Genomic DNA, 26816 nt, shown 5'->3' with positions numbered 1-26816 from the left:
CTCTATAATTGTGATCTTTCCCTGCTGTTCAACAAAGCAGATGCTGTTTTTCTCAACAGAGCATAGTTTTTATTCCATTTCTTCTTCTTTGGCTTCTTCCCACTCTTTGTCCTCTTTCCTTAGACAATGTGACCCGAGCAGTGTCAGGCAATGGTGTCCCTTCTCTGACCACCAAGTAACGCTTCCCTGAGATCACTTTAGCTTCCACATCTGGCTGAGTGAAAGAATGACGCCCGTCAGCCTCAGCCTCCCTCCGTGCGAGAGTGAGCCTCTACGTGCACGAGGGAGTCCAGAGTTGCCTGAGAGTGCCTTGGGTGCTGCCCTTTCTAAAAGCGAAGGGGTTTCTTGCAGCTCTCCTTGCAAAGTGAGTGTGTGGTTTCACACGTGCATGAGCTAGCAGGACGGCTTACGGCCACAGAATGGAGATGGGCAAATCCCCTCTCCTTCTCCCCGGTGCAGTGTCCTGCCTCCTTCCTTGTGCCGGCTTTTATGCTTGCTGGCTCTCTCTGCAACCCCGTTTCACTCTCTAAGCTGGTGGAAAGCTCTCTGCTCTTGTGGGTGCGTTCCCTGTCTGCCTGGGGAGTTAATGTGGCTCCTAAGGAGCTCTAAAACGTGTGCAGGTCAGGGCAAGGGAAGGCACAGCGATACAGGAGCAGAAGGAAGGAGCAGATGGAGAGATGGGGGCAGCAGCAAGGCCTCTCTTTTGGTGGCACTGAAGTGAACCTGGTTTGTGACATCACGTCTGCAGCTGCGACTGACCGTATCTGTAGCTTTTCCTTCAGTAAGCCCGTAACATTGTTGGCCTTTGAATCTGACTTTCATGTACTACATGTCAGTCAACGGTGACATCCCAGAACACTGACTTGGCTGGATGTGATTCTGCTCAAACATGTAATTTCTCAACTTGTTCTTTTTTATTTATTTTCTAGAGCTTTTTAATGCAAAGCTCACTCTCTGACTCGTGCCGCCTTGCTTGACTTGACTCCAGTGTCTTGGGCTTTTTCCCCGTGTTGTTTATCCTGTCAGTACCCCTGCGTGCCTTTTTGTTGGTGATCTCGTAGGCATCAGAAAAGCAAAGGATTCTGCTTTTGCTCTGCTGTGAGATCCAAACCTGTCCTGAGTGCCCTTTTGTTAAGGAAAAGAGCCGCAGGAGGTGGACGGGAGATTATTCACGGCAAAGGGATGAAAGTTCTGTCAATCTGAAAAATGTCGATGGCTGTCAGGAGCCTCTTTTTGCATTTTCTTCTCTATTCACAGTGAAGAATGCGAGACCTCGCGGCTCAGGTAACGAGCAGCCTGCTGCAGTTTCCCGAGGTGACCATTCAGGCTCTTGGGGAAGATGAGCTCACCCGAGGGTCTGTGCTGCGTGGGCGGTTTTCCAGAGGTGAGCCTTTTCCTCGAAATTGGGTCTTGCTGTGAAGTTGTTACTGCCTGGAGGTGACCTGAGGCACGGGGTCACAGCATCAGCTGTGTCAGGTTGGTGCTGCTCAGGTGCGTCAGGTTTTGAGAGAACAGAAAGGATGAACTATGACAAAATGATGAAAAATGTTAACATTAAAACATTAGTAGAGTTAAACTTTGAAAGGACAACAGCCTGCGCCAGTCTTGAGCTATTAAAATAACACGGGCAAGTCAGTGAGCCCTCCTCAACTTCTAATGGAATGAAAGGCAGTTTTCAAAAAAGTCCTGGTGTGGTTTTGGGCTGTATTTATTGGTACCATCATAACATCCCGTGCAGAACTAGTTCTCCCACAGTGTTAGAGAGGCAGCCTCCCCTGCTTTTTCTTTCCTAGCCTGACTAAAAACAGAAGGAAGAGGAAAGCCCTGTTAGGCGCTGCAGCCAGGTTTGCAGAGCATTTAATGGGACGCAGAGGAGTGTCCCGGGAGAGCTGCTGAGAGCGGCTGAGCAGATGAGGTAGCTGACTTTGTCGGTGATCTGAAGGTAGAGCCGGGGGCCTGCCTGGGTGTCCGGGCTTCTGCTGAGACCATGTAGAATCTCTCTGTGTGACTGTAAGTGCAGTAGTTGAGTTAATACTCCCTTTGTGTTGGAAGTAGTTCAGTGAAACTAAATGTGCTAACTTCTCTCTGTGATCAGCGCGTGTAAAAGTTGAAATTGGCTCCCGCAGTGCCCATTTTGAGGTAATTCCTTGTTGAAGTCCAAATCCCTGCCCAAAGTAGGCGTGTGTCGAGCAAAGTTAGTCAACTAGAAAAGAATTGGCTGAGATTTTGCCATATTTGAAGTATGCTTTAAGAGTTGTATTCTCATATGTATTTAGATGATTTCTAGCAAAACCAAGCTGAATATGGTATAAAGACTAGAGACCAATCTATTGTAATCTTTATCCCAAACAAGCAGAATTCTTCAGTGCAGGAATGACAAGTCCAAATGCAAAATAATAAGGTGGTTCATTTTACGATGCATTGGTTGAGGATTCAGTGGGTGATTTTCAATAATCGACCCGAATTCGGTAAGCCTCTCTTGCTCTGTGAGGTACTTCTGTTGAAGCAAAGGGGCAGTGATTGTGATTTTCCCGTTGTTTTCAACCCTCTCCTGGGAGTTTGCTTTAGCCAGCCTTTTCTCTTCTTCCAGGGAGAGATGGGCTGGCCTGGCTGGCGTGTGGCCCTCAGCTGGAGGTCGTGAGCGCTGTGACGGGAGAGCGGCTCTCTGCACACCGTTTCAGTGGAGCCCGTGAGCAGCCTCCCACCATCCGCGTGGTGAAGGAGGTTTCCTGGCAGACGGGAACGGGGCTGCTGGTTGGCTTGAGAGAAGCAGAGGGAAGTGTTCTCTGCCTGTACGACCTTGGAACATCGAGCGTGGTTACAGCAGTAGTTCTGCCAGGAAGGGTAGGTGCTTTTTAATGGGGGAAACGTTGTCAGGTGCTGCATAACGCTGTTTCAGGAGCAGCTTTGGAGCGTCTCTTTGCTAGGACGTCCATTTCCTCTATTGTGTCATCATCCTGTCACTGCAGAGTGTCCAGTCGAGAGCACCTTGATGTGAAATTATGGGGTTAACGGTACCGTTATCCTTTGAGTTTGCTGAGAGAGTCAAACAAGTTTTCTGGTTTTACAGTAGAGCACGTAGTTACCTCATTCTCCACTTTGACAAAAAGGCCTTGAAAACTACCTTTTTTTTTTAGCCAGAGTGACAAAGAACTCGTCCTCACCCTGCCTTTCAAGTGTTGGTAACATACATGTCCTGAATGGTTCATTATGTCAGAAATACTGTCTTTAAAACATCTCAGACTTCCATGGCTGTGCTGTAGCTGACTTCGGCACATTCCCAGGAGTCTCAGACTAGCAAGCAGGTGACTTTAGAGCAAAGCACATTTTTCTGTTGACTGAGGATGGGAAAAAACAGGCTTCACTGCGTTACCTGGCAGGTGGTTACAGACTGACTTTCAGCCTGAAGCCCTTGAACCTCTGCTTATTGCATATGGTGCTTGTGCCGGTGGGATACTCTGGTGTAACGTTGCTAATTTTCCCTGCCTTCTCTAACCCATAAACTCAAATGACGTCCTTTCCCCTCGGCTCCTTATCTGAGTGTAGACAAGAGTCACCTTAAGGTAATGGAACATCAAGGTTCCCTCTGTCTTTACCACCTTAGAATCTGCGACAGATAAATACTTCCGTATTACTCAGCTTTCCAGAGCGTGGTTTGGTTTGACTTGCTAGAATCCAGGCGGGGTTTGTTTGTCTGTAGCGCTACAGTGTGACTGCTGGCAGTGAGCGTTTGTGGGGTGGTGATTTCTAACGAGCTGAGCTGGGTTGGTGCTCCGCTGTGTGGGTTTGCCGATCGTCCTGATAAATCTCAGCGTTTGAGATGGAAAGGCAAGCTGTGTGCTGGCATAGACGTGCAGTCATTCAGACTTGTAAAAGCAAATCTGAATTGAAAACATTAACGGTATTAAATTGGTTTATAAGGGTTGCATGTTTCAGAGCTCTGGAATGGTATTTTCCCCACTCTTCCTGGTTTGTGTGAGGCAGAAGGGCAGCATGCAGAGTCAGGCAGCTGAGACAGGATTTCTGCGTTCCTTCCCAGAAGGAGCTGGCAGCAGTGTAGGAGAGCGTGCAAAGCCCAGCAACAGCCTAAGCATCTGTGTGTTATCTCAACAGGTTTTTTTCCATGCTAATTTCAAAGCACAGCACTATACCAGCTAGAGTGAAGAACATTAACTCTATCCCAGCTGAAACCATGACAGAAACAATATAAAGTTGTCTCAAATACTGCGGGCACTTCTAGGAGTAGAATTCTTGTGGCCCAGGGGAAAGGTAAATTCTGTAGCAGATTGCCAGGCAGCGCAGTCACAGCAAGTGCTTGACACGGGAGAGGAGAGAACTTTGGGGCTTCGAGGTTTGGTCAATTTTTCCCCACCTCTGGGGAGAAAACCCAATATATTAAAAAAAAGGACTCCTTGTGGTGCTCACTGCTCTGTTCCGTTGTCGTGTAACAGGTTGCTGTTGATGTAAAGCTCCCTGGTGTCACTGTGTGACATTATGCAAGGAGGCTGAAGGGCAGCCCGTGTTCTTTTGTTGTGGAGCCTTAGTGCAGGAGCCCTCACGTGCTGGTGTCTCTGCTGGAGCCGTCAGGGCTGTCCCGGGAGGGGCTGCAGGTGCGGAAAGGTCTGTCTCCATCAGGGCCTTGTACTAAAGCTGCTGGCAGGCGGCTCCGCGTGTTACAGAGCAGCGTGCGCTTCTCCTCAGCCGGAGCTGGCTTTTGGCGAACCAGCTGCTGGGCTTTTTGCCGCTGTTTCGGCACTGAAAACTTTTCTGCTTTCCCTGGTTGCTCTGTTGATTCTAAATGAGGACTGGTGTAACTTTCCCTAAGCTGGTATCTCCCTTCCGCTCTCTGTAACAATACTCCCTTGCCGTGGCAGCGGTGTGTCTCCCCTGCAACTTGGCCGCTGCCGCGTCTGACTGAGAGCCGAGATTTGCCCTAGTACCTGTTTGGCAAAGAAGGCGTGGGCTGTATCCCAGTGCTGATGGGCTGGGGGCCGTGGGAGAGCGAGAGTGAGTTTGGCCTTTCTTACTCCAGTCCCTTAAATACGGTCAAGTTTCTTGCATTTAACGCATTTTCTGTGTTGTCTTTGAGTTAATGGTTTCTAAGTAGAAAACGGAACTTGGTAAGCTGTGATAATAGACTGCACCATTGCAGTTGGAGTGAGCTCAGCGAAATCCCTGCAGGAAACCCCGTAAACGGAAGGCAGTAACGGATGTTTGTACAGGACATTTTTGGGGGTTGGTTGGTTTGTTTGTTTTGTCTGGATATAATTGGGATCAATGCTGTGTTTTTAAGTCTGAGAAACCTGTATTTACTTTCTTGCTTCTGATGGGCTGATTCTGGCTTCACTTTTGAGTGATTTCTATTTAGCTTGTCAAAGAGCTTAAATACTAACTTGTAGTTTTCCTGTAGGTAACTGCTGTAGAGCCCATAACTAACCCCGGAGGAGCCAGCGCGAGGCCTTGGCACCTGCACCGGGCTCTGCAAGGGTTTTGTGGCGTGGCAGCGGTGGCGACAGATGTTGGTCATCTGCTTGTGGTGGACCTTGGTTTGGATGATCTCTCTTGCAGTCAGAGGGAGAATGAACCATCGGGTGAGCTTGCGGTTTCTAAACTTGAACGGAAAAGTAAGAAAACTTGTGTCTTTTAAATCAACAACACGCATCCCACTTTGAAGCTACTGCTGTGCAGACGTTTATGGCTGCTGATGACAGGTGGCGGTTTGACATCGTCTGGCCCTGAAAGGATTAAAAATGGGAGTGGCTTCATACTCCTCCTAAGGTTACAAATACCCCCTCCCACCAGGGTCCCTCTGTCACGGTGATTCTCACCAGTGAGGGGTAGGAATCTGACCATCTGAGTCGGTGCAGCTGCCTGACAGGAAGGTGTGTCGGACGTGCCCTGTTTCCTGGGAATGTTCTTCTGCTTCTGTTCATTGACTCGGGGCAAAGTTTAGGCTTGTTTTTTAAAGTAAATATGCCTTACCAAAATCCCTGCATTTCACCAAACGGAACCTGTACTTGGTGTACTCGGATTGCATACGCTGTTTTTGCTCTTACAAGAGTGGCCTCGGGAGCTGGTGTCACTTCAAGTAGCTTCACCATGAGGCCCAAACTGCTGATGTGCAGAGCCCAGGAAGAATTTGTCTATGGAGGTTTTGCTTTCACCTGGTTTTGAAATAGGAGCGAGGATACCTGTCCAGTCAGAGAGTTCCTATGTGCTCTGAGTGCGTACAAAATGGGAAGAGCAGACAAAGTATTGCATCAATGGGTATTTTGCCGGGGACGGTAGCATTAGTTTATACATGTTGTCACGTCAGTGTTTCAAATGCAACCTGAATGGCATAACGCATTCCTTTATTGTGTGGTTTTGTGCGTGTAGCTCTAGTAGTTGTCACCAGAATTGCTGCTGGAGTTCCACTAAGAAGAGAAATGGTGACCGGGGAAGGGAGACATCTCTGCCTTCAGTTACAGTGTCCTTCAGGAACAGCAATATCGACCCTGTGCTACATCAGCAGAAGCAACCAGCTCGCCGTGGGTTTTTCCGACGGCTCCCTGTCACTGTGGAATATGAAAACTCTGCAGTGGGAGTAAGTCGGCCTTTGCACTTGGTCACGCCTGGAGGTGCAGGGCTCTCAAGGCTCTGCTTGAGGAGGAAGTCTGTTAATTTAAAGAGCCCTTTTTCAGGGAGGGAAATGTGGAGTGTAATCTTGGCCTGTTTAGGAATCCCCTTCTGAAGTAACCATTGAGCCATACCTGGATTCAGTGGGCCGCCTTCTGCCCAGCGGGCTGGGATTGTTCTCCTTATTGTGCCCGTGGGCTGAGGAACTGCGGAAAGCTCCCTTCTCTGGGTTCTGTCAAGCAGTCAGGGTGTGAGAGAGCTGCTTTCCATAAGGCAGTTTGTTCCACCAGCAGTATTCAGTGACAGCAGGAGTTGTGTGTGTTTCAATGAAAGAGATTGTAGACATTATTTCTCAGAACCAGCTCCTGCAATGAGGGCACCCATTGAAAGGCTGAAGTATGTTAATGATGGGATTGTGGTGATCATATTCTTCAAAGCGTCCCGGTTGAAAGGAGTGAGACGTGAAGGATCAAGAGCTGATCTGTGGCTGAAAAGACATTCTCTCCCACATTTCAGCCTCGACCAAAAGAGGGGACTGACCCATGCCAAGGCAGCGATGCATGGGAATGAAGGTCTGCTTGGAACACTTGGAGGGGGAATAAGGGTCATGTCAAGGGATAAGCAACAGAGAAATGAGGGAGATGATTTCAGCTCTGCCAAAGAGCAATCCCCCCTGGAATATCTGACCCAATTCAGATCGGGATTCACTTAAGCAAATCTGCAGTGACTCACCGGGAACTATTGGCGGCATGAATAGAGAGTGGAGGGATAGTGAGGTGGCAAGAATAGATTGTGAAGGTGCAAAGAAGGTTCAGAAGTCTGGAGGAGAAAGGCTTTAGATAGTCCAAGTAAAGAAACAAGACACTACTGGTGTTTGGCGCTGTTTTCAGCTTGTGCAGAAGAGAGGCTGCATTTTCAGTTCAATATTGAAGCAGGCGACAAGAGTAGGAAGAATCTTTTGCCTGGCAGCTGAAGGAATCTTTCATGTTCCTGCTCCGCAGGCAGAGGAGGAGATAAAGCCAGGTTATTGCCCGTGCTGGACAGTAATTCCTCACCTCGTGGCTGTTGCATCAAAAGCAGTCGCTCCCGTGACTCCCTTGTTTGAGACGGGAGTGTGACCTTCTGTGCCTTGAGGAGAAGCACGTCAGGGGCTCTTTGCTCAGAAGATGCTTCTCCCCTTCTACAAACAGGCAGGGCCACCAGGCTCACCTGCTTTCTGTTTTTGTTAACCCTGCAGGCACCACTGTCAGCTTGAAGGAGGAAGGATTCCTGTCTGCGCCGTTACTTTTCAAGAGCCTGAGCACGATCCTCGCAACTGCTGCTACTTGTGGGCTGTTCAGTCGACGCAAGAAAGGTGAATAAAAGCTTACTATCGGCCACTGATTTTTTTTTTTTTTTGAGTATTTGTTCACCTAGAGTTGACCCACGTGTATTTGTTTTGTTGAATTAGCCGTGCAGGAGATTCTCTCCGGTATGGAAGGGGCTGACGGTGCGATTTGTACAGGATGTAACAGGGATGGAGAGGGACCTACTAGTTCCTCCCTGCTGAAAGGCAGCAAAGCGACAGTGGCTCTATTTCTGTGCTGGCATTCTTCAATGGCTTCCTTTGTTTCCTGATGACTGCTTCATGATTTGCCTGATATTCACACCGTGGTATGAAAATACCATGGAGCGCAGTGGAGGCTGCAGCTCCAGAGCACTAACGGTGCGGATCCACCAGCCTGCTGCCCCTAAAGGAGGAGGTGACAGCATGGCCGGTTCCCTGGTGCCAGCCTGAGCCTTGGTGAGCCAGCTCAGCTCGGCTGGCAGGGAAGGTGCTCAGCAGCCAAGTCGGTGGTTTCCTGCTGGGCTAATGACTGAAAGGAGGGTGTGGAAGGTGCCGTGTGTGCAGGAGAGGGACTGGAGCTTTGGTGGGAAGGGAAGGGGAGAAAGATCTGCCCCTTTCAGCATCAGCAAGCTATTTACTCAGCTCGGCTGCTCATGGAGTGGCAATCTTTTTCAGTTTGACTGTAAAGCAGTTTTGATTGCGAGCTCTTCAATGCCAAGAACTGTTCCCAACCATTTTTACTCCATAGAACATCTTGAAGCTTCCAGATTGTATGGGTAGCCTTTGCCCCAGAAGCTGTTAGTGTCCATATTTCCTCCTTTGTGGTTTAGCAGCTAAATGTGACCAATTCTTAGGTTTTGGGAAGGGCTGTTTTTCTTTTCAGTGAGACAGTGCTATTCAGGAAACCTCAGCCTAGACCTAAGGAAAGGGTAACGAGGACTATAAAGCAGCTTTGTAACCAAATGTCACCATTTGTACCTTTTCCAGTGAAGGCGATGCCGTGAGTTTACATCTGTTGCAGTTAGCGTTCGCAGACAGGAGGCGCTCGGCTTCAGGACAAGCCATGTACGAGGTAAGACGTGCACGTCCGTGAAAGGATGGAAAGAGTCCTTTTCCCTAAGGGAGTATCAGTGAAGTTGGCAGGGGGAATATTGACCATGACAATTCAGAGATGACTTAAAAAGAAAGAATCTTTTGCTGAGTCTTCCCGGGCACGGCCTTTGTCCATACTTTTTGAAAAGAAGTCGTACAATTTCATACCGCCGTGTCGTGTGTTCCAGCCAGGGCCGTCTGCAAAGAGCCCGTATAAATTCAGTTCCTGAAGAGGCAGCAGCTTTTACAAAGAAAATGATTCTTCATTTAAACACCAAGTGAATGGCCTGTAGGAAGAGAAGACAGGGCTTTGAGTAGCTCTGTTTAACCAAACTGCAGAGTTGAATAAGGTTCTGTCTGTCTCCCTTCCTTAAAACACGGGCGTACAGCTTTATTCTGTTCCGGTCTTCAGGTTTAAATTCTTGTTTTCCCTTTGAGCTCTGTCAGCAGGACTTCACATGACGCTCACCTGCAGGGTCTCTTCGGTGCTGGTCCTGAAACTTCGTAGCTCTAAAGAGAACTCTTTCTACTTTTTGGCTGCGTTACCTACGAACTCTGCTCTTGAAGCCAGCAAAATACGCAAATACAGTAAAGAGTGGTCTGATTTGGTCAAAAAAGTATATGTAAATTTTGAGAAGTGGCTCCAAAGAGGTTGTGTTTAAAATAGAGGTGAACTAGCCTTACCTCTCTGTTATCTAACAGATAGAAGACGCGTTTTTAGAATGTATAGTTTTATTCAGTGTTACGCCTGAAACCCTTGCAAAATCTTTTTGATGGGAAAGTAATCTTAATTCAGAGCATGTCTTTCCTGTTGAGGTGCGGTAGGAGAGGATCTGTGCTCTACAGCCTTGATATTTATTAGTAGTATTTCCTAGAATGGTTAAGAGAAAGCTTGCCTGTTCTCAGAGTAGGTGAGTTAAATGTAACATATCAGGTCATACGAGAATGGATTGTCTCATGCCAGTTCCTTCTAGAGCTGTGAAACTTTAGGAAACTTGGGTAGAATGAGGTACAAGCAATTTTTTTATTTTCTGGTAGGTTTTTGGAGATTTTTAGCTGCTTAGCTTTTGGTTTTGTTTGGTTGGTTTTTAATTGTAGAGCTGCTCTTTGTCCACAATCCACACACCCATGTGTTGTAGGGTAGAGCATTTGACCAAGTGCTGTATTTGGAAAGACAGTATTTCAGTCAATGCTTGCTTAGCAAATGGTGGTCTCAGAGGTTCCACACAATCCTGCTGGAGTTTCTGTAGGTCTCAAAGTAGTTGGCTGACTCTGTAGGAATTCGTGCCCCTACACGCCTTGCCCACGTGCATGCCATGTCCGCTGGGTTGTTTTGCTGTTGGCTGCACTTGGTGAAGGCAGGGAGGCATATTTCACCCTTTAGTCCCTGAGGAGGTGAGAGGAGGAGCTGGCAGGAGCTGACGTGGTTTGAGAGAAGAGTGTGACTCAGGAAGACATTCTCATGGCTACTCCCGAGGGATGGGCTTTCACTCTAGCGGTGTGTGCCTATAGATAATGCCTCGCAAGAGAGCTTTGGCTGCTGGAAGGCCGTGACTCCTCTAACTTCATCAGTTCTGTGATCAAGTCATGGAGCAAAGCGCTTTGCATGCCTATGTATGGCATTATTTCAGATCTCTCTTTCTAGATAAATAAGTAGGTTTGTGAAGAAACCGGGATGGTGCAAGGAATTCTGCAAAACACATTTAGAACCAGTAATGCGAGGGAAATGCTCAGTTCTGAAAATGTGCAAAGCTTTTACGACCAAACTTACCCGTTACGGTTTGACACTCAGTTCTCTTGCTTGTCAGCTGTAGTTTCTCTTTACCATCAGATTAAGCGCCTGGGAGAGATACAGTACAATATGCAGGTTCTATTAGACATAGACATTCTTTCCTACTGAGGTATAATGTCTGCTTTTCTCTCAGAATGACCTTTCTCTCGCCTGTGATTTTTTCCGCAGGGTTTGGCATCCTGTGTTGAAAAGTACAGTTTGGATCTGACGGGTGGAGCCTTTCCCTTGAGAGGGCAGGGCAGCAAGGCCAAACTACTCAGCTGTCAGGCTGTAGAAATCTTTCCCAACTGCATTGACAGAGAAGGCAGCGTTGATGAAGGTTTGTTCCTGATGCCCGTGTTTGGTTGTTCTAAACTAAATGGCTTTGGCATCCAAGCAGTGAATGCTGTTCCATACCCACAGCCTGAAAGTCTTCAGTATCTGTATAGACTAACTTCTTGGGCTTATTTCAAAGGAAAAACTGGGTGCTTAGGTTCTGTGGGACTTGTTAAAATAAACCCTATTTTTCCCTTCAATGCTTGCTGACATGCTGTAGCGATGTATGGTGGGGTCACCTCTATAACACCTGTCAGTCATTTTATTCCTCCAGCTCTCATCTTTGAACAGTAAGATCATCCCCTCCATTGCTTAGGAATGTTCCCTCAACTTTCTTTTTTCCCCTCTTCCAACCTATGCCTGCACCTGCATCCAGCTGGCGGCCGGTCACGAGTGCTGTTCCCCAGGGCTCGGTCCTGGGGCCAGATCTGTTTGATACCTTCCCCAAGCACCTGGATGAGCCGGCAGTGTGCCCGCGTGGCCAGGAAGGCCACCAGCATCCTGGCTTGTATGAGAGATAGTGTGGCCAGCAGGAGTAGGGCAGTGATCGTCCCCCCCTACTCGGCGGTGGTGAGGCTGCACCTCGAATCCTGTGTTCAGTTTTGGGCCCCTCACTACGAGAAAGATACTGAGGCGCTGAGTGTGTCCAAAGAAGGGCAGCGAAGCTGGTGAAGGGTCTAGAGCACAAGGTTTAGTTGGGATCTTAGGAAAAATTTCTTCACAGAAAGGGTTGCGAAGCAGTGGAACAGGCTGCCCAGGGAAGTGGTGGCGTCACCATCCCTGGAGGGAGTTAAAAGACGTGCATACGTGGCGCTGTGGGACAGGGTTTAGTGGTGGACTTGGCAGTATGAGGTTTACAGTTGGGCTTGATGATCTTAAGGGCCTTTTCCAACCTAAATGATTCTACGAGTCTATGATCTGCCTGTGCACTTTGCCCTCTCTGTGTCTAATAGGTTCCTACACCTACAAGCTCTTAAAGCAATAGCTTCTGGCTTCCCTTGTCCGGATCGACAGTTAAAACTCCTCTGGTGTCTTTCATTACCTTGCAATAATGAGATGTGCATCTCTGGGTTTGCACATCCAGTGATGCTCTGAGCACATCTCTGAGCCGGCTGCAGTGATAACTTTCACAGCCTTTTGTTTGGGTGTGTGAATGCCCTTCCCTCTCTTCTTACTGGCCTTAACTTATGTCTGCTGTTACAAAGACGACACTGGCGTGACTTTCTAGGCTATTTGTGTTTATTAGCTTTGTCTTAGTCCTGAAGAGGCAGCTTCCACCTCTTTTGGGGTGCCATCCTCTAACAACAGCGTGTCAAAATCTAATGAAAACCCCTTTGGATTTTCTCCACCTGTGTCATGATTCTGAGGAGAGGGCCTTCTAAAACCTTGTCAAAAACAACCAACAGGCGCACCCACCAAAAAACCCAAACCCAAACCAACAAGAAAGGCCCTTTCGGTCCCCTTTTCATGAAGTCTGAGGCATGGAAAAATGCTTGTCATTTTTCTGATGGCTCCTCATTAGCTTTTATCCAGAAACTATTCAAGTTGTAGGCCCACATGAGCTTCTGTTGGATGTGGGTTGAGGTTAGAAAGGAAGCTGGCTTCTGATTTATGAAACTACTTGACATCTTCAAAGGCAGTTTCAGCGGCTCACACAAGTGAAAGGGCACAGAAGTTCACGATGACACACAGTAAAGCGTGGGAGGCTCCCTGAGCAGCCCTGATGAAGTCAGCAGAGAACAGAGACCCATTTTGCCAAACGACCTGTCTCCTGGTTCCCTGCTCTGTCAGGGTAAAGGATGCACCCCCCACTTTGCTCACATCTGGAGAATGCCTTCTGCCCAGAGACGACAGACCATGCCACTTCTTGAGAGAACCCGAGTGTAACATGGTCAATGTTTGATGTTAAACTCTTTGTTCCAACCTCCTGTTTGTTGGGGTTGGGTTTTGGTGTGTGTTTTGTGTGATAATTGTGTTCTTTCATTCTGACTGTGCTGGAAAGGAGCTATTCGTAACACCCGTAATCGAGTCGAATCTGGAAATTAATAATGCCAGCTGAGTGATCAAGTGTATACGACAAGAATTTGTATGCTTTCTAAAAGCAGCAATGTATGTTTTCCTAGGGTGGTGGGTTGTTTTTTGGTTTTTGTTTTTTTCTAACCATCTTGATGCACTCTTACTGTATGGGAGACTTGATTACCTGACAATTGTGTATTGGATTTGTCTTAGGACGGATACAGGTTGAACTTGCAAAGAGGGGCAGCATGACTGAAACCTATCACAGAGGTGATGCTATGGTGTACATTTTTAAAATTCTTCTTAGTCAAGTGTTGTGTTTCATGAGTGACGTAACAGAATGAAGCCAAAATAGAAAGTGATGTTTTGAAAATGTCAGATAGATTGTATTTTCTCCCAATAAGAAACAATGTCTTGTCTTTTACAGTCGTATCTCCTGACACCAGTGTCTCTGTCTTCAGCTGGCAAGTGAACACACGCGGCCAGGGAAAACCATCTACTTATTTGGGTGTATTTGACTTTGACTGCTGGTATGAGGCTCAAAAGCCAGGCTCACTAAGGTAGGTTTTTATGAAGCTGGTTTCAGTATCCCTCCCCATAATTCACTGGAAACTCGGCGTTTAGCTTCTGCACTTGTTTTCTTTCAGGCCAGAAGAATCCCTTCAGGACTGCCCCTATTTTGCACTGTGGTCACTGGACGCTGTGACAAGCACGACTGCTCCAAACCTCCTTCTGGATGTTGTGGTGCAGGAGCGCAGCCTAAGCTGGAGAGTTCCTCCTTCTTACCCACAACCTGAGCTGTGTTTTCATCCAAGCACCTATAATTTTGGTAGGTATTACACGGCTTTGAGTAGTGATAAGCTTAAACCGAGCTCAAATGCCATTTATTGGTTCTCCTGGTCACTGTTTGTCACGCAAAAACCCAACCAAACCGAAACACCCCAACCCCGCACCCACCCAACTGTGATGACGTTGTACTGACCAAGTGTGTGCTGTTGTGACACCTGCCTGACAGGCGGCTGGGTCTGGGGGTTGGGTGCTTCTGTAACGCAGCCCGTGAGGTGGTGCTGGTGATCAAATGAAAGGACTCTGGGCTGAAGCTCAAAGCGCAGCACCTCGATAGCCCCGGAGGTAAAATTTCTACACTCAGCCATTATTTTTCTAAAAAAGGCTGTAAGTGATGTCATGAGGAAAACGGGTACTCAGTTGTACCTTTCCAGAGGTTGCTGTGCGAAAAATGCAAACTGGTGCTACCATCATGGTGAGAGTATGGAATGTTGTCCAACGTTCGTTGTCTCTGCAGATGGCACGTGCCTGCTGAGCTCTGGAGTTGTTCATGTGACGTGCAGCGGCTTCCAGAAGGAGGTGAGCTTTTACTGTGTCTTTATGGAGAATGTCAAGAGATGGACCTTTCCTAAGCTTTCCATGGCGCTGCTTTCGGTGTCAGGGACCATTTAATGCTCCTCCTGCCCATCCACACGCGTAACTGCAATTGTACCCTGCCAGTTTTATCAAATGTAATGTTTGAGGTCCCCTCTTGGGAGTATAAACCCACCGTTGCCTCCCGTTGAAGCACGATCAGGGACTGAATGTCTAGAAAGGAAGAGAGCGCTGCTCTAGGAGCAGGAAGAGAAAGTCGGGGAAAGCTGTTCCTTCTCTCTCATCAATGAGTGCAACTGCCTGCGTGGTCCTGAGTTCGGGTTTTGATCCCTGATGAGCTGGGAAAAGAGGACAGAATGGAGAAAAGGAAGCATCGTTCCCTCAGAGCAACCTTCAGGCAGAGGAGCACTTGGTAGGAAGGGGAGAGCAGTCTTTCCCTGCCCTCATCTTCCTCTCTACTGGATTCCTCACCAGATCTGTGGGGGTGCGTTGGGGCAAAGCGCACTTGTGCACAGTGTGGTAGCTAACATGAACGTCTTGGCAGGTTGGCCTGGCCCATAGGCTGTTTCTTTTGCAAGCCTGATGTAGGCTCTTCCATTCAGATTGGGTGATCTGATGTCAGCTCCACGTTGGAAATAATTGGGAAATGCAGAAATTTGTCATACCCTTTGCTGAATTGAGACTAGATCATTCAGAGGCTTGTTAGGGATTTGAGCAGGAATTGCTTGTGAATGTGAGTAAGACAAATCTCAGAATTAGGGGCAAGAAGCTTGGTTTGGGGTTTTGTTTGCCACCGTAAGTCGTACTCGGTGTGTTTCCTTGTCTGAGACTGGTTTTCAGAAAAAGATGGAAATCTGATGTGTGTATTTGAACGTGTAGAAATGGCTTTGAATGTGATGATTTTATTTAGAAGGGAAAGATACTTGTGAATGAGCTTAAAAAGCCAAAGAAAGAAGCAAACAAAAAGCAAAAGCCCTAAAAAGGACAATTTGATGAGGGCTCAGTCTTGGGCCCCTCGGGACAAGAAGGACATAGAGTTGCCGGTGCGTGTCCAAAGAAGGGCAACAAAGCTGGGGAAGGGTCTGGAGAACAGGTCTCATGAGGAGAGGTTGAGGGACCTGGGGTTGTTTGGCCTGGAGGAGAGGAGGCTGAGGGGAGACCTTATCGCTCCCTGCAGCTGCCTGACAGGAGGCTGTTGTGAGGTGGGGGTTGGCCTCTTCTCCCAGGTCACTAGCGATAGAACAAGAGGAAACGGCTTCAAGCTGCACCGGGGGAGGTTTAGGTTGGATATTAGGGAAAATGCCTTCACTGCAAGAGTGGTCAGGCCTTGGAAGAGGCTGCCCAGAGAGGTGGGGGACTCACCATCCCTGGAGGTATTGAAAAGACATGTAGACATGGCACTTGAGGCCTGATTTAGGAGACATGGTAGTGTTGGGTTGACAGTTGCACTCATTGATCCTGGAGGGCTTTTCCAACCTTAAGGGTTCTATGATTCTATGTTTCTATGTTCATTTCACCTGGAAGAAGTACCAGAACACCAGCTGCACTAAGCTACTCCTTAACAGTGCACGTCTGTGCCTGCCTGTGCTTTGCCCTTCTGAAGGATCGCCACGGCATTAGAACACAGTGTTTGAAGTGCCTAAACCTGAAACCTATTAGAACATCAATGTTTCACTTCTTTTCTGTCATTTTGGGAAATGACAACTTAATGTTTGGGGTGTCGTAACTGCTTCATGTCTTCATAGCCTGGAAAGCTGCTTGATCTTGGCTTCACTGCTTCCATGCAAACGTTGCAGAGTTCTGTTTGTTCTGTCCCCTTCGCGCATTCCTGATGGCAAACTTCTCTGCACCCCATGTGCCATGGGTATAAGCAGGGCACGTTGCTGGGAATAGTTAATTGGAACGCAGTAAATTGAGAGGATAATGCAGAGGCATGCAAATAAAGATTAGAATTAGCCTTTGGGAAGTTGATGTGTCAGGGGAAAAATTCCATGTGCTCCTCACAGCAACAAGCAGCCCAGCCTGTGATGCCTGAGTGAGTGTAGGGTTAGAAACAAGCACTTACTGTTGGTGGTTGGGATGTTGACAGCAGGTGGGATTCTCCTTTGATTTCGCCTGTTACTTTTAGGAGGAGCAGTTAGACGCGGTCTTGTCAGCTGCTGCCCAGACAGGTTCTGTAGGGCTTCTGACTGGCTGCATTAAGCTTTGGACATCTAAAGGTAAGACTTGTTATGTTTTTTTTATGTTGCATGGTTTCTTCGTTTGGAATTCTTGATTCATTTCTTTTTTGTTCTCTCTTTTTAAAGAGCAGCCAAGTTCTGCTGCTAATTTACAGTTTGCCCTTGACTGGACATGGAGCAGAGTGATCTATACACAACACGAATTTGATGACATATGTGAGTACTAGTGCAGCCATGCTGCAAACCTAGAATCAGTCTTTCCAGTTGAGCTCATTCAGTGATCTGCTGGTAGATGGTCTTGCCCGCAGATCTGGAAGTGCACTTTGAAACTCTGCAATGGCTCTGTAGGCTAACGATTTCATACCTGTTCTTGAAAAGGTGTTGCGCTGTTTGACGGCTCCTGCAGCTCCACTGACCCGCAGAGGTTACAGGCTCTGCAGCACCGCCAGTTGCTTTTGAGCAACCTTAGCACAGTCTTGAACTGTTTTCTAACAGAGGCACAAGAGCTCGCCGGAGAAGGTTTGTCACAGTATTTCTAACTCTCTGGTATGTCTTATGAAGATTTGGAACGATGCTGGGGCTGTAATTGTGGAAAGAGGAGCTTCTGTTGGTTTTGCTGATTGGCAGAAAGTCAGATGTAGCGGGGAGAAGGGGCTTAAATGGGAGGGGTTGGGGCTGCCACTTACCGCGCGTTGAGTTCAGGGCAAGAGTTTGTTGGGGAGCTGGTGCGAGTGGGTGGGGAGGCTGCGGTCAGCAAGGAGCTGTGCAAGCACCCGGCTTGAAATTACAGCAACGGGATGTGGCACTGTGACAAATACTCCCTTTGATTGTCAGCTAGCAGTGCGTGATTGCATGCAAATATTGGATTGGAAATTACTAAAATCAGAGAGGAAGCCTAAATAAGTAACATGTAAAGTGAGTTGCCTGAGTTTCTGTAGCTGTTTCTATTAGAACTTGTTCCTGGCATATTGAGGAGAAAAGAGAAAATCCCTTTGCTAGAGTAAACGTCTCTGCTACGTGAAGAACAGGTGCCTTATCCATGAGTGGATTTAGTAGTTCCAACTTCACTTTTTTTTATTAAACCTTTAGTGAATCTTCTTCTTTGTAAGGGTTGCTTGTGATTGTGGGCTTTTACTTCAGAGAAGGACGTGATACGGAGTGAAAAATGCACAGGCAAAGATTTCTACCGTGTTATTTTTCTACTTTCTCTTTAGTGCAATGAGGGGAGCTTTATAAAAAACAAAAGAAATTGCACACCAACAGTCCTCTTAAGCTTCTTTTCATGTTTTGCAGACTTGACAAATAAGCTGGCGGTGACCAGCCTCGCAGCTTTGTATGCACGAGTGGTCCTCTGGTTCTGTGGGTCCCGCCTCCTGCCCGAGGGCTCAGGTAAGCCTAAACTGTCACGCGTCTGTAGCAGTCAGTGCTTCCTATGAACACGTGCTTCCCCATGGTTTTGTCAAGGCTTCATCGATACCAAGTCGTGCCCGTTCAGTGACAGCAGATGCTGAAGTTCTGCTGCTGAAATTGAGATTTCACTGTTTTTTCAACTGCGTCGTGTAGAATGATGGAAGCAGTTTCTTTCCGGGGTGTTTCTCAGAACCAGCACTAAGCCTCTGAGGGAGGGAGTTGCTCGTGCCCACAGCTTGAAATCCTTGGGATTGTAAACAAGTAACTGCTAAAGCACCAACACGGGAATGCTTGATTTTACAGTAAAAGCCTGACGTGCGTGTTTTGAACTTTTTACGGATTGTTTGAGGAAAAAATACACCTTGGAAATAGTTCATCATTTGGATGGGTTATAAATCCTATTGTCAGCCTTAACTGTCTTACGCATGTTCACATGACATGTTTAAAAACCCATTCCCTTTGAGAACTGGGGTTTTTTTTTTTAGAGTGAACTTCAGCTGACACTACATGTTCTGGATGCTACATCACCTGTAAGCTTGAAATGGCACTTAGGACAAGGAGGAATTGAGTCCTGTGTCGTAGGTCTCTTTTAGCAAAGGCAGAAGGAGGCTGGGCTTCTTTCAAAGTCGGAGGCTTGCCTGTGCTTTTGATGCTTAGCTTGTGTGTTCTTCTGTCTTTTTAGTCAAAAACTGTAGGTTGAAAATGGGATATGACTTCTTTAACTTACTTCTTATTTATTGCCTGTAGGTGATGAGATGCGTTTCTCTAGACCTTTCTACAATTATCCTCTGATTCGGAGCTACTACGCTGGTCATCGACAGCAGCTGGAGCGTTTATCAAGGTAGGATGTGCAGGAAAGCTCTAGAGCAGTTCCACTGCAAATTCAGAAGCGGCAGCAAGTGGCTTTTCCATCAGCAGCTGTATTTGCTACGCTTCATGCATTTGCTGGCAACACTCTTGTCTGGAGTGATGCGTGTGTCCTGCTGAACAGAGAGGTTCCTCTCCCGTGTTGAAATGTTGATATATACCTCTGCTTAGTGCCCTTTGTTGGTATCATCATTGTTTTGAGGCGCACGTAATTCATTGGCAATTCTGTGTCATTTGTTACCACTGGAAAAGGTTGTGTGGTGAGGACAGGATCCGTCACGGCCAGGTCAGCAAGGCACGGCCTTTGCAGAACAATTGTTCTGGGCACAGAAGAAAGCGTGTTTTAGGAAAAAAAAAAACAAAAAAAACAAAACCAAAAAACAAAGCAAAAATAATCTCTCTCAATGACCAGTGATAGATGGCGATAAGGGGATTGGCCCAAATCTCCCACTCCCAAGCACCGCGGTGTCGTTGAAGGAGATGGGCAGAGTCACATGCAGCTGGCACGGCCAGCGCTCTCCTGGCGACTGGATAAAAGCCCCTTCCTCACGGGAACTCCCTTTCCTGGGCTGGCTCACGAGCATAATGGTGATGCGCCTTGGGTTAGGTGAGAACAGATTTTTCTTTGGCAACTGTTCTGTAACCTAAAGAAAGTCCTCAAGTAGCCGTGGCTGTGGCACCGTGAGCAAGGTGCAGCAGGAGGAGTCCAGGTGGAAGCTGCTCTATGTCAGGCGCTGGCTTTCAAGCTCCTCTTCCTGCGCGTCCTTCTCAGGTAACTCTCGTACAGGCTCACGGGCTCCTTAGAAGCACCACCTCCAGCGTGCTGCTTCTGCTCGTCCTCCTCGGGAAATGAAAGGCTGGCGTCGCAGCCCGCAGGAGCCTGCGATGGGCTTCTGAGGAATGCAGTGTTTCACAGGCCAGCCCTCCGTCACTGTGATGGCACGTGCAGAGGCGCAAACGTGCTGCTTCAGGGGATACCAGAATTCAGCTGCGGGCTCAGCTTTCTGACCGTGACTGTTTTTCAGTAACAGAAGCGAGGTGCTGAGACCAAAGCCTGACATTGCCGTGCTGTGGTCTCACCGCTGTGCGTGGGAACACTCCCGCTGGGGGCGTGAGGTTTGGGGTAGCTTTGCTCACACTGCCCTTGTATTACAAGTAATGCGGCACAAAAGAAAAACTGAAAACTAAAAGGTCGCTGCAACTTTCCCCTTAATAAGGGAGCTTTTTGGATTCCTATTTGGAGCTCCTTTAATAATTCACTAGGATCTAATGAGCACCTTTCACCTGACTCCGAAATTTCTTTCCAGTCTACTTCAAGTCATGATCATGCCTTTGTCTGTTTGTTCCTTTCCTGGAGTCGTGGGAGCTTTAGCTGGTTTTGTTTTGGCTGGAGGAAATCTGTGACACCGAGAGGCTGGAATTAGTGTTTTCCTCTGTCAAATCCTCGCTACGTTTTGTTCCAGAGGCAAATGGGACTCTGACTGCCTGATGATCGATGGGATGGTTTCCCAGTTGGGAGACCAAGTTGAGGAGATGTGGCAGAGAGAGGAAGGAGGAACTGGGAAATACCCACCTCCTAGTTTACAGGTGAGTGTTGTGTTCCCTGAAAACAACCACCACCACCACCACAAACCCCAGCCCCAGCCCAGCCCTCCCCCAAAGCCAATGATTTCTCAAAGAGAGGACTTTTAAAAAGCTTCTACCTTTTCATTCCAGGCACTGCTGGAGCTCTATTTGCTAGAAGGCGTTGAAGAAAGCCACAAACATGCAATCGTATCCCTTGGAGTTATTTCTGTCACACCTCCAGTATACGCACATCAGGGGTCTGAAATGTCTGTCACCTACGCGTTCGATGCATTTTCTAATTTGTGCTTCAAACACACTGCGGATGAACACGTGTAGTTAAGAATTAAGTCGCAGACAGAAGCATTGTTTGATTTCTTTGTACTGTGGATTGTTTAGGAATTTTTAAAATGTTTTGTTGCAAAGTCTTTTCTGATGTGAGAAAACAGGTTTACTAAGCAATGTTAAAGGTAGAAAGCTCCCCTAGATTGTCTCAAAATGTAAACTGTTTTTCATTTTTGAAGCACCCACAGCTGTAGCAAACAGCTGCTTCCTCGAGCGAGGCACTAGAATGTGCTGCTTCAGAGCAAAAGGATTTCTGACAGTGGTGTACCAGGACCTGATGTTGCTGAAATCATCCATTTTCCAGCACAGCTAAGAGGGCTTGCTTTTGTGCTGTTACAAGTGCGGGCACACAGAATAATAGAGAGAGAGAAGGGAAAAGTCGTTGGGCAGAAACTGAACTTTTAAGCTGCCGAAATACACTGTGTTGCTTTGGTTGTGTGTTGTCTGACCCGAGAGGGGAGCCTAGAGAGCAGGGGCTTTAAAGCTGTTGCACCCCGGAGCTCTCTGATGAGAACAGACCCCCCAAAACAGCTGTCAGAAAGAGAGAGTGACACTGCCAATGAGTGATCCACATACTGGTTTAAATCCAGTTTTAATCATGCAGAGCTAAGCTGTGCTGTAAGGACACCCTAATTTCAGTTGTTTCATATATGCTGGAAAGGAGGGAAGAAACCAGCTGTAGAATTTGTTTGCTTTAATAATCAAGCATTGGCCGTTCTCGTGTTTTGAATGTCCAGCTGGTGGCTCCAGTGACTAAAGAGGGAGCCTGTGTTTCCAACGGAACTGTTTAAATATCGAAAGGCAACCTTTCTGAATGCCTTAGAGAAATCAGAGAGTCTGTCTTTCTGGTTATTTATTCAGAATGCAATTTTGTTGTTAGGGCCTGACTATCTTCAGGTTGCAACAGCATAAAATGGCAAGACTAATACATGAGTATTTTCTGCGTCCTACCACTATGATATTCTTATTTCCTTTTATTATCTATTAATGTTCTATTAACAATAGTAATAATGTTATTTCATGTGATAAATTGTTGGTCTTGCAAATCTATTAGCCTTAATTAGATACTTGATATCAGACAATTTACTTGCTGCTAGACATCACGCATCCCTTTCCGAACAAAACAGAACCTTCCGTCGACTCCTTCGCAGCTGCCTTTGCCATCCCTTCGGGCCTTGTTAAGCTTATTCGAGGTTTTTGGCTTCTAGACCACAAGGACTATGATGTAAGTATGTGACAGTTTAGTTGGGCACACATTGCAATACAATGCTATGATCTATCAAATGATGTAAAAACCCTGGTGCTTAGCTGATACCAGGTGATAAAACATGGGAAGCTTCTTTTTTGTAATGCTGCTTCAGCAGCACCTTCAGCAATACGTGATGATCTGCAGTTTGGTTTTAATTACGTTGAGAGGAAATGGATTAAGACAATGAAGAAGTCAGCGTTAATGCTTGACGTGTGACTTGCCAAAGCCGTCTGTTCAGGTTGTTCTCAGCAGAGCAGTCGAGCGCTTTCTCAACAGCAGTGGTTTGGGGACTTTAACTATTCAAACTGCCATCCTGGCAGCAAGACTTGAGACAGAAGACCGCCAAAGTGACTCTTCAATCTAATTCATGTTCCCTCTGATGCTGAAGGTTGTTCTTTGCCCGTCACAATGTTAATATAACCTGTTTGCCTGGGAGAATGACTTGTCTTTATGAGAGGTGATGTTTGCCTACGGAGATTTGGTTATCCTGGCCAGGTGTGAATCACTCCTGTCAAAGGACTCCCTTTGTTCTGTACGGCTCACGGAATATTTTTTTCTGCAGACACTTCAGCATTTATATTTACCTGTCCGGTACCAAGCCCTTCATTAGTCACCATCTAAGTTTATTCAACAGAGATTCACCCTTACTGAAGACACTTTTGAATCGTTTTGTTGTGCGCGTGTGTGTCTCTATATCTTAAGAAACCTGATCTCTACCTTCTGCAGAGCTCCCTGGCCCTGCTGCTTGAACCAACTGCAACCAAACCTGTGTCGTGGCAAGACGTGCGAATTCTTCAGTCCCTCATGTGCCAAGGAGAGCATAGGCGAGCCCTCAGATACATGCAGGTGATGAAGCTCTCGGCCTCCAGCTGTAGCGAAGTGCGGCTTTTCCTCACTGTGCTGTTGTCCAATAGGTAAAGAAATATCTGCCACCGTTTTGGCACTCAAATACTGTGAGAGGTGGAGAACAAACACTAGAAATCACAATCCCCTACACTTCCTTTGAACTTTGAGCACAATATCTGGGGGGCATCTTTTTGGTGATACCATTAATACGCCTTTACGTCTCACAAAATTAACTACAGGTGCATGGTGGAGGCTTGGGCTCTGCTGCAGGAGCACACCACTCAGTTAAAGGTGGAAGAGCTATTAAAAGACATGTATGACATCTGTCGGGAGATGGGACTAGTGGAAGACTTCCTGAGGCTGCCTTTCACAGACTCTGAACAAGTAAGTGTGGGCAAGAGGAAAATCTGAACCCCGTCTTTGCCAAGAGAAGAGGCAGGGTCATCATATATGTTTTAAAATGTGTTATTTCTCATAGAAGTGTTTGGAGAAATTTTTACGGACTCATGAGATTCTTTTAGTCCGGCACCTGCAGCGTGCCAACTGTACGGCAGCCCCACAGCTGAACCAGGCGATGAACGTTCATCTCATGGTAAGCGTAAAAGTTCTGCCAAGTGTGCAAGGTTCTCTTAGGGGTTACTAACTAGATTTAACAGTGCTCAATAAGAATCCTGCTTTCTTTATCACACCCTTCTTTGAAATACTTGCAATAAGCATCTGCACCTTTCGTTACAGCTGAACCTAAAAGTTGAACAAAAAATTTCACTTCTCCAAAGCGACCCTGTGAAGTTGGAAATTCTGTGTTCCAGGCTGTTGTTGGCTCCACGTCAAATAGTTTGTTTGTGTCTGAGGATTAAATAAGTGTCGTGGTTTAGCCGGCAGCTCAGCCCCACACAGTCGCTCGCTCACTGCCCCACTGTTAGATGGGGGAGAGAATCAGAAGGGTAACGCTCGTGGGGTGGGATAAGAACAGTTTAATAATTAAAATTAAAAGAAACAACAGTAGAAATGCAATGTAAAGGAGAACAACGAGAGGCGCAAAGCCCCGCGGGAGGGGGGAAGGGAGGGGAGAGGGGGAACGAACCGCCGAAACAAACCACACGCGCCGCAGCCGCCCACCGACCCGACGCCGCGCCACCTCTGCGCTGCCACTGCCCGCCCTCAATATACTGGTCATGGTGTCACATGGTATGGAATGAACCTGCCATTGGCCAGTCAGGGTCAGCCGCCCCACCATGGCCCCGCCCCTCCCAGCCCCGCCCCCCCGCCACGCGGCAGAGCGCGGGAAGCCGGAAAGGCAGCCGCCCCCCACGGTGAGGAGAATTAACCCCTTCTCATCCAAAACCAGCACAATAAGTATCTTTCCTGTCAGCCACTCTTACCATTCAGATATTCAGGCACGTACGTTATGTAGGAACGTTCGGATGATTGGAAGTTGTTTGGGTCACTGTGGAAGGAAGAGTGTGTTGTATGTCATCTTCTGTATCTCACACGCAGCTCTGGGTGCCAACCCACAGGCAACATTTGCATCATGGGTTGTTCTTTTTATTATTTCCTCAAGCTATAGCGTGAGGTCTGCAATTCCACAGCTTTCGTTTTACCACTTTTTGGACAGAAATTCTTACCTAACTTCTGAGTCTCAAAATAGGCAGGTCAAATTCTGTGTTATGGGAACTTCTGTTGTGGTTCTGTGATCCATTTGCTGCTTTCCAGAACCATAGTTTCCCAGGGAAGCAAACTTGTGGGGTGGTTCTGGAAGGCTGAGGTCCTGCGTTTGAAAGCTTTCATCCAGGGGGAAGGGGTGTGTAGGCAGCTTTCTCTTCCTCATTTTAATCCTCACTTCCTCTTGTCCAACGTAACCCACCGCTGCCCTGGAGATTCAGTCACCTCGGGCAGTGGCGTTTCAGGAAAAACAAGGGAAAGGCACTATTTTGTCAGCCATGTGAAGCTTGTGGGTGCTGACAAGCGTGTCAGAATGAGGTTCTGCAGGGTGCCGGCATGGTTTTAGCTTAAAGTTGTAGGTTCTGCTATTATTCTAGTCTTCCTTCCGCTTGGCTAAAAATTCCGGGTGAAGCTGGTGTGCGCTGATGGGCAGAACTGGCTGCCGCTCTGTGCAGGGGGTGTATTTTACTGCACCTGTAGAGGAAACATATTCCCTAATTCGAAATAGCACCGACAGCTCCGTGCTATGAACTTCTTGTAACATTTAACTTCTTGCTTTACGCTTCTCGTTCATCAGAACGACTGTGCTCCTCGCTGGAGACAGAGAGCAGTTGCCAGAAATTCTCTCTCAGCCCAGCACGGCAAGACCCTTCCTAGAGGTCAGAGGCAGCTGGCTGTAGAGAGAGCCAAGCCTTACCATCTGCCTTCGTCCGGACCAAGAGAAGGTAATTTTTAGGGGGGGAATATAACGCACAACTAACCATCGCTTTGATTGCACAAGGCTGATCGTTTTTCCCTCGTGCTTTACAGCTGCAAGACCAAAGCCAATCTCGACAGTAACAAAACCAGCTAATGCAGGAAATGTGCATCCAAGGGCACCTTTCAGCAGTCGTGTGTTGGCCAAAGTTAGAGAGTTATGGGTAGGAAACGAGCAGAAACCCAGTTGAGAGAGAGTTTTTCTGTTATGATAATGTTTGCTATGCAAAATACATGTGTTTATATTATGGTAAATGTGTTCAGAGAATTTAAGATGGCTAAAACTAAAACCCTGATTACCATCAAGCTATTGGTGTACACATCTTGCTAGACTTGATTGTGTGATCAAATAGTGATCTCTTCCCACTTGCTGACACATTTCTGCTTTGTTTCTGCCTCTTTTACTTAAAAATAGGCAGAACGATAAAGAGCAGGAGAGAGGCCAGTAGCTGTCAGATGAGTTTCCTACAGGTGGTGTGGCCAAATCAACCCCAGTTCTGGTATATTTGGCCTTGAGGGCAATGAAGGTCAATTACTGCCCTTCTCTGCTGTCCTTTTGCCATGAGAAAAGACCAAGACCTTGGGCAGATCGTACTATAAGGACATGCCCGGCGTGCAAATAAGGCTGCAGATAACTAAGTAGTTTAATCCCCCATCAGAACCCCTTCTCATGGAAGATGACTCTCAGGGTTGTCAGCGCACTCCATTTATTTGCTGCAATTCATCCCTTCCCATGTAACCAACCATAACTAGCTTCTGGTGGGGAAGAAGCAAGCTCCAGGCAGAAGCCAGCCCATAGCCTCTTGTGAGTTGTTAGGCAATGCTTGTAACGTCTTAGCCTAGGCCAGTCGGAAAATGCAATGAAATAATAGAATTTCTCGTAGTAAGTTTGCATTTGTTTCTTATGTTGTTGGTACTTTTGTCTTCTGTGCAAAACTTGCAGGTTTCCATCGCAGGAATGCTGTTCTCACCAAAGCAGTCACGATAATGAGTGCCTTTGAGATGCTCAGAGAGAAATGTTCTGCGGTTCCTTCTGAATTACAGCTGTTCCTCAAATAAAAAGCGTTTTCCAATGCACTGAGCTGTGTGGGTGACCCATACGTGAGGCAGAGGGAAAAATGCAGGTGACGGTGCCTGATGTGCCTGTTGGTTCAGGTCACTCACTCCTGGGCCGTGCATCACCCGGCGTGGTTCAAGAGCAGACTCACCCCACAGCAGCCATCGGTGTGGTGTGCCTTGCTCTTGAACTTGGTTTAAACCCAGACTAGACCATGAGTTATTAGCGAAAGCCTGATTGCTGGTAGTTTGACGCTGCAATTGTAATGTTAATGGACAGAGAGAGAAGGATGCAGGAGGGAGGTGTGTGATTTCTGTGAACACCGACAGCACAAGCGTAGA

At 47.3% G+C, this 26816-nt stretch overlaps 1 protein-coding gene across 1 annotated transcript; it reads left to right on the top strand.

The window, feature by feature from the left end:
• Window positions 1–1263: 1263 nt before the first annotated feature.
• On the top strand, window positions 1264–25686 carry LOC135317492 (protein ELYS-like). Its single transcript, XM_064473785.1, has 24 exons — window positions 1264–1384; window positions 2591–2844; window positions 5411–5591; window positions 6379–6586; window positions 7856–7972; window positions 8933–9017; window positions 10998–11148; window positions 13588–13720; window positions 13808–13989; window positions 14464–14522; window positions 16675–16759; window positions 16847–16936; window positions 17099–17243; window positions 17744–17748; window positions 18014–18109; window positions 18878–18971; window positions 20461–20584; window positions 20714–20770; window positions 21984–22130; window positions 22881–23068; window positions 23240–23384; window positions 23479–23592; window positions 25240–25387; window positions 25473–25686. Exons 1-24 carry the CDS (start codon window positions 1264–1266, stop codon window positions 25607–25609), a joined length of 3066 nt encoding a protein of 1021 aa, XP_064329855.1. The 3' UTR covers window positions 25610–25686.
• Window positions 25687–26816: the final 1130 nt, after the last annotated feature.

The sequence above is a fragment of the Phalacrocorax carbo genome, chromosome 26, assembly GCF_963921805.1.
Source record: "Phalacrocorax carbo chromosome 26, bPhaCar2.1, whole genome shotgun sequence".
Classification (NCBI taxonomy): Eukaryota; Metazoa; Chordata; class Aves; order Suliformes; family Phalacrocoracidae; genus Phalacrocorax; species Phalacrocorax carbo.
The sequence above is the reverse complement of the archived record's forward strand: the minus strand, read 5'-3'. Positions and strand labels throughout refer to the sequence as shown.

Excerpts from the sequence above, each read along its gene's own strand:
- LOC135317492 (XM_064473785.1), top strand. The coding sequence starts at position 1,264 with ATGCGAGACCTCGCGGCTCAGGTAACGAGCAGCCTGCTGCAGTTTCCC. Across the intron at positions 13,721-13,807 it reads CAAAAGCCAGGCTCACTAAG|GCCAGAAGAATCCCTTCAGG; the intron begins GTAGGTTTTTAT and ends GTTTTCTTTCAG. Across the intron at positions 22,131-22,880 it reads TAGACCACAAGGACTATGAT|AGCTCCCTGGCCCTGCTGCT; the intron begins GTAAGTATGTGA and ends TACCTTCTGCAG.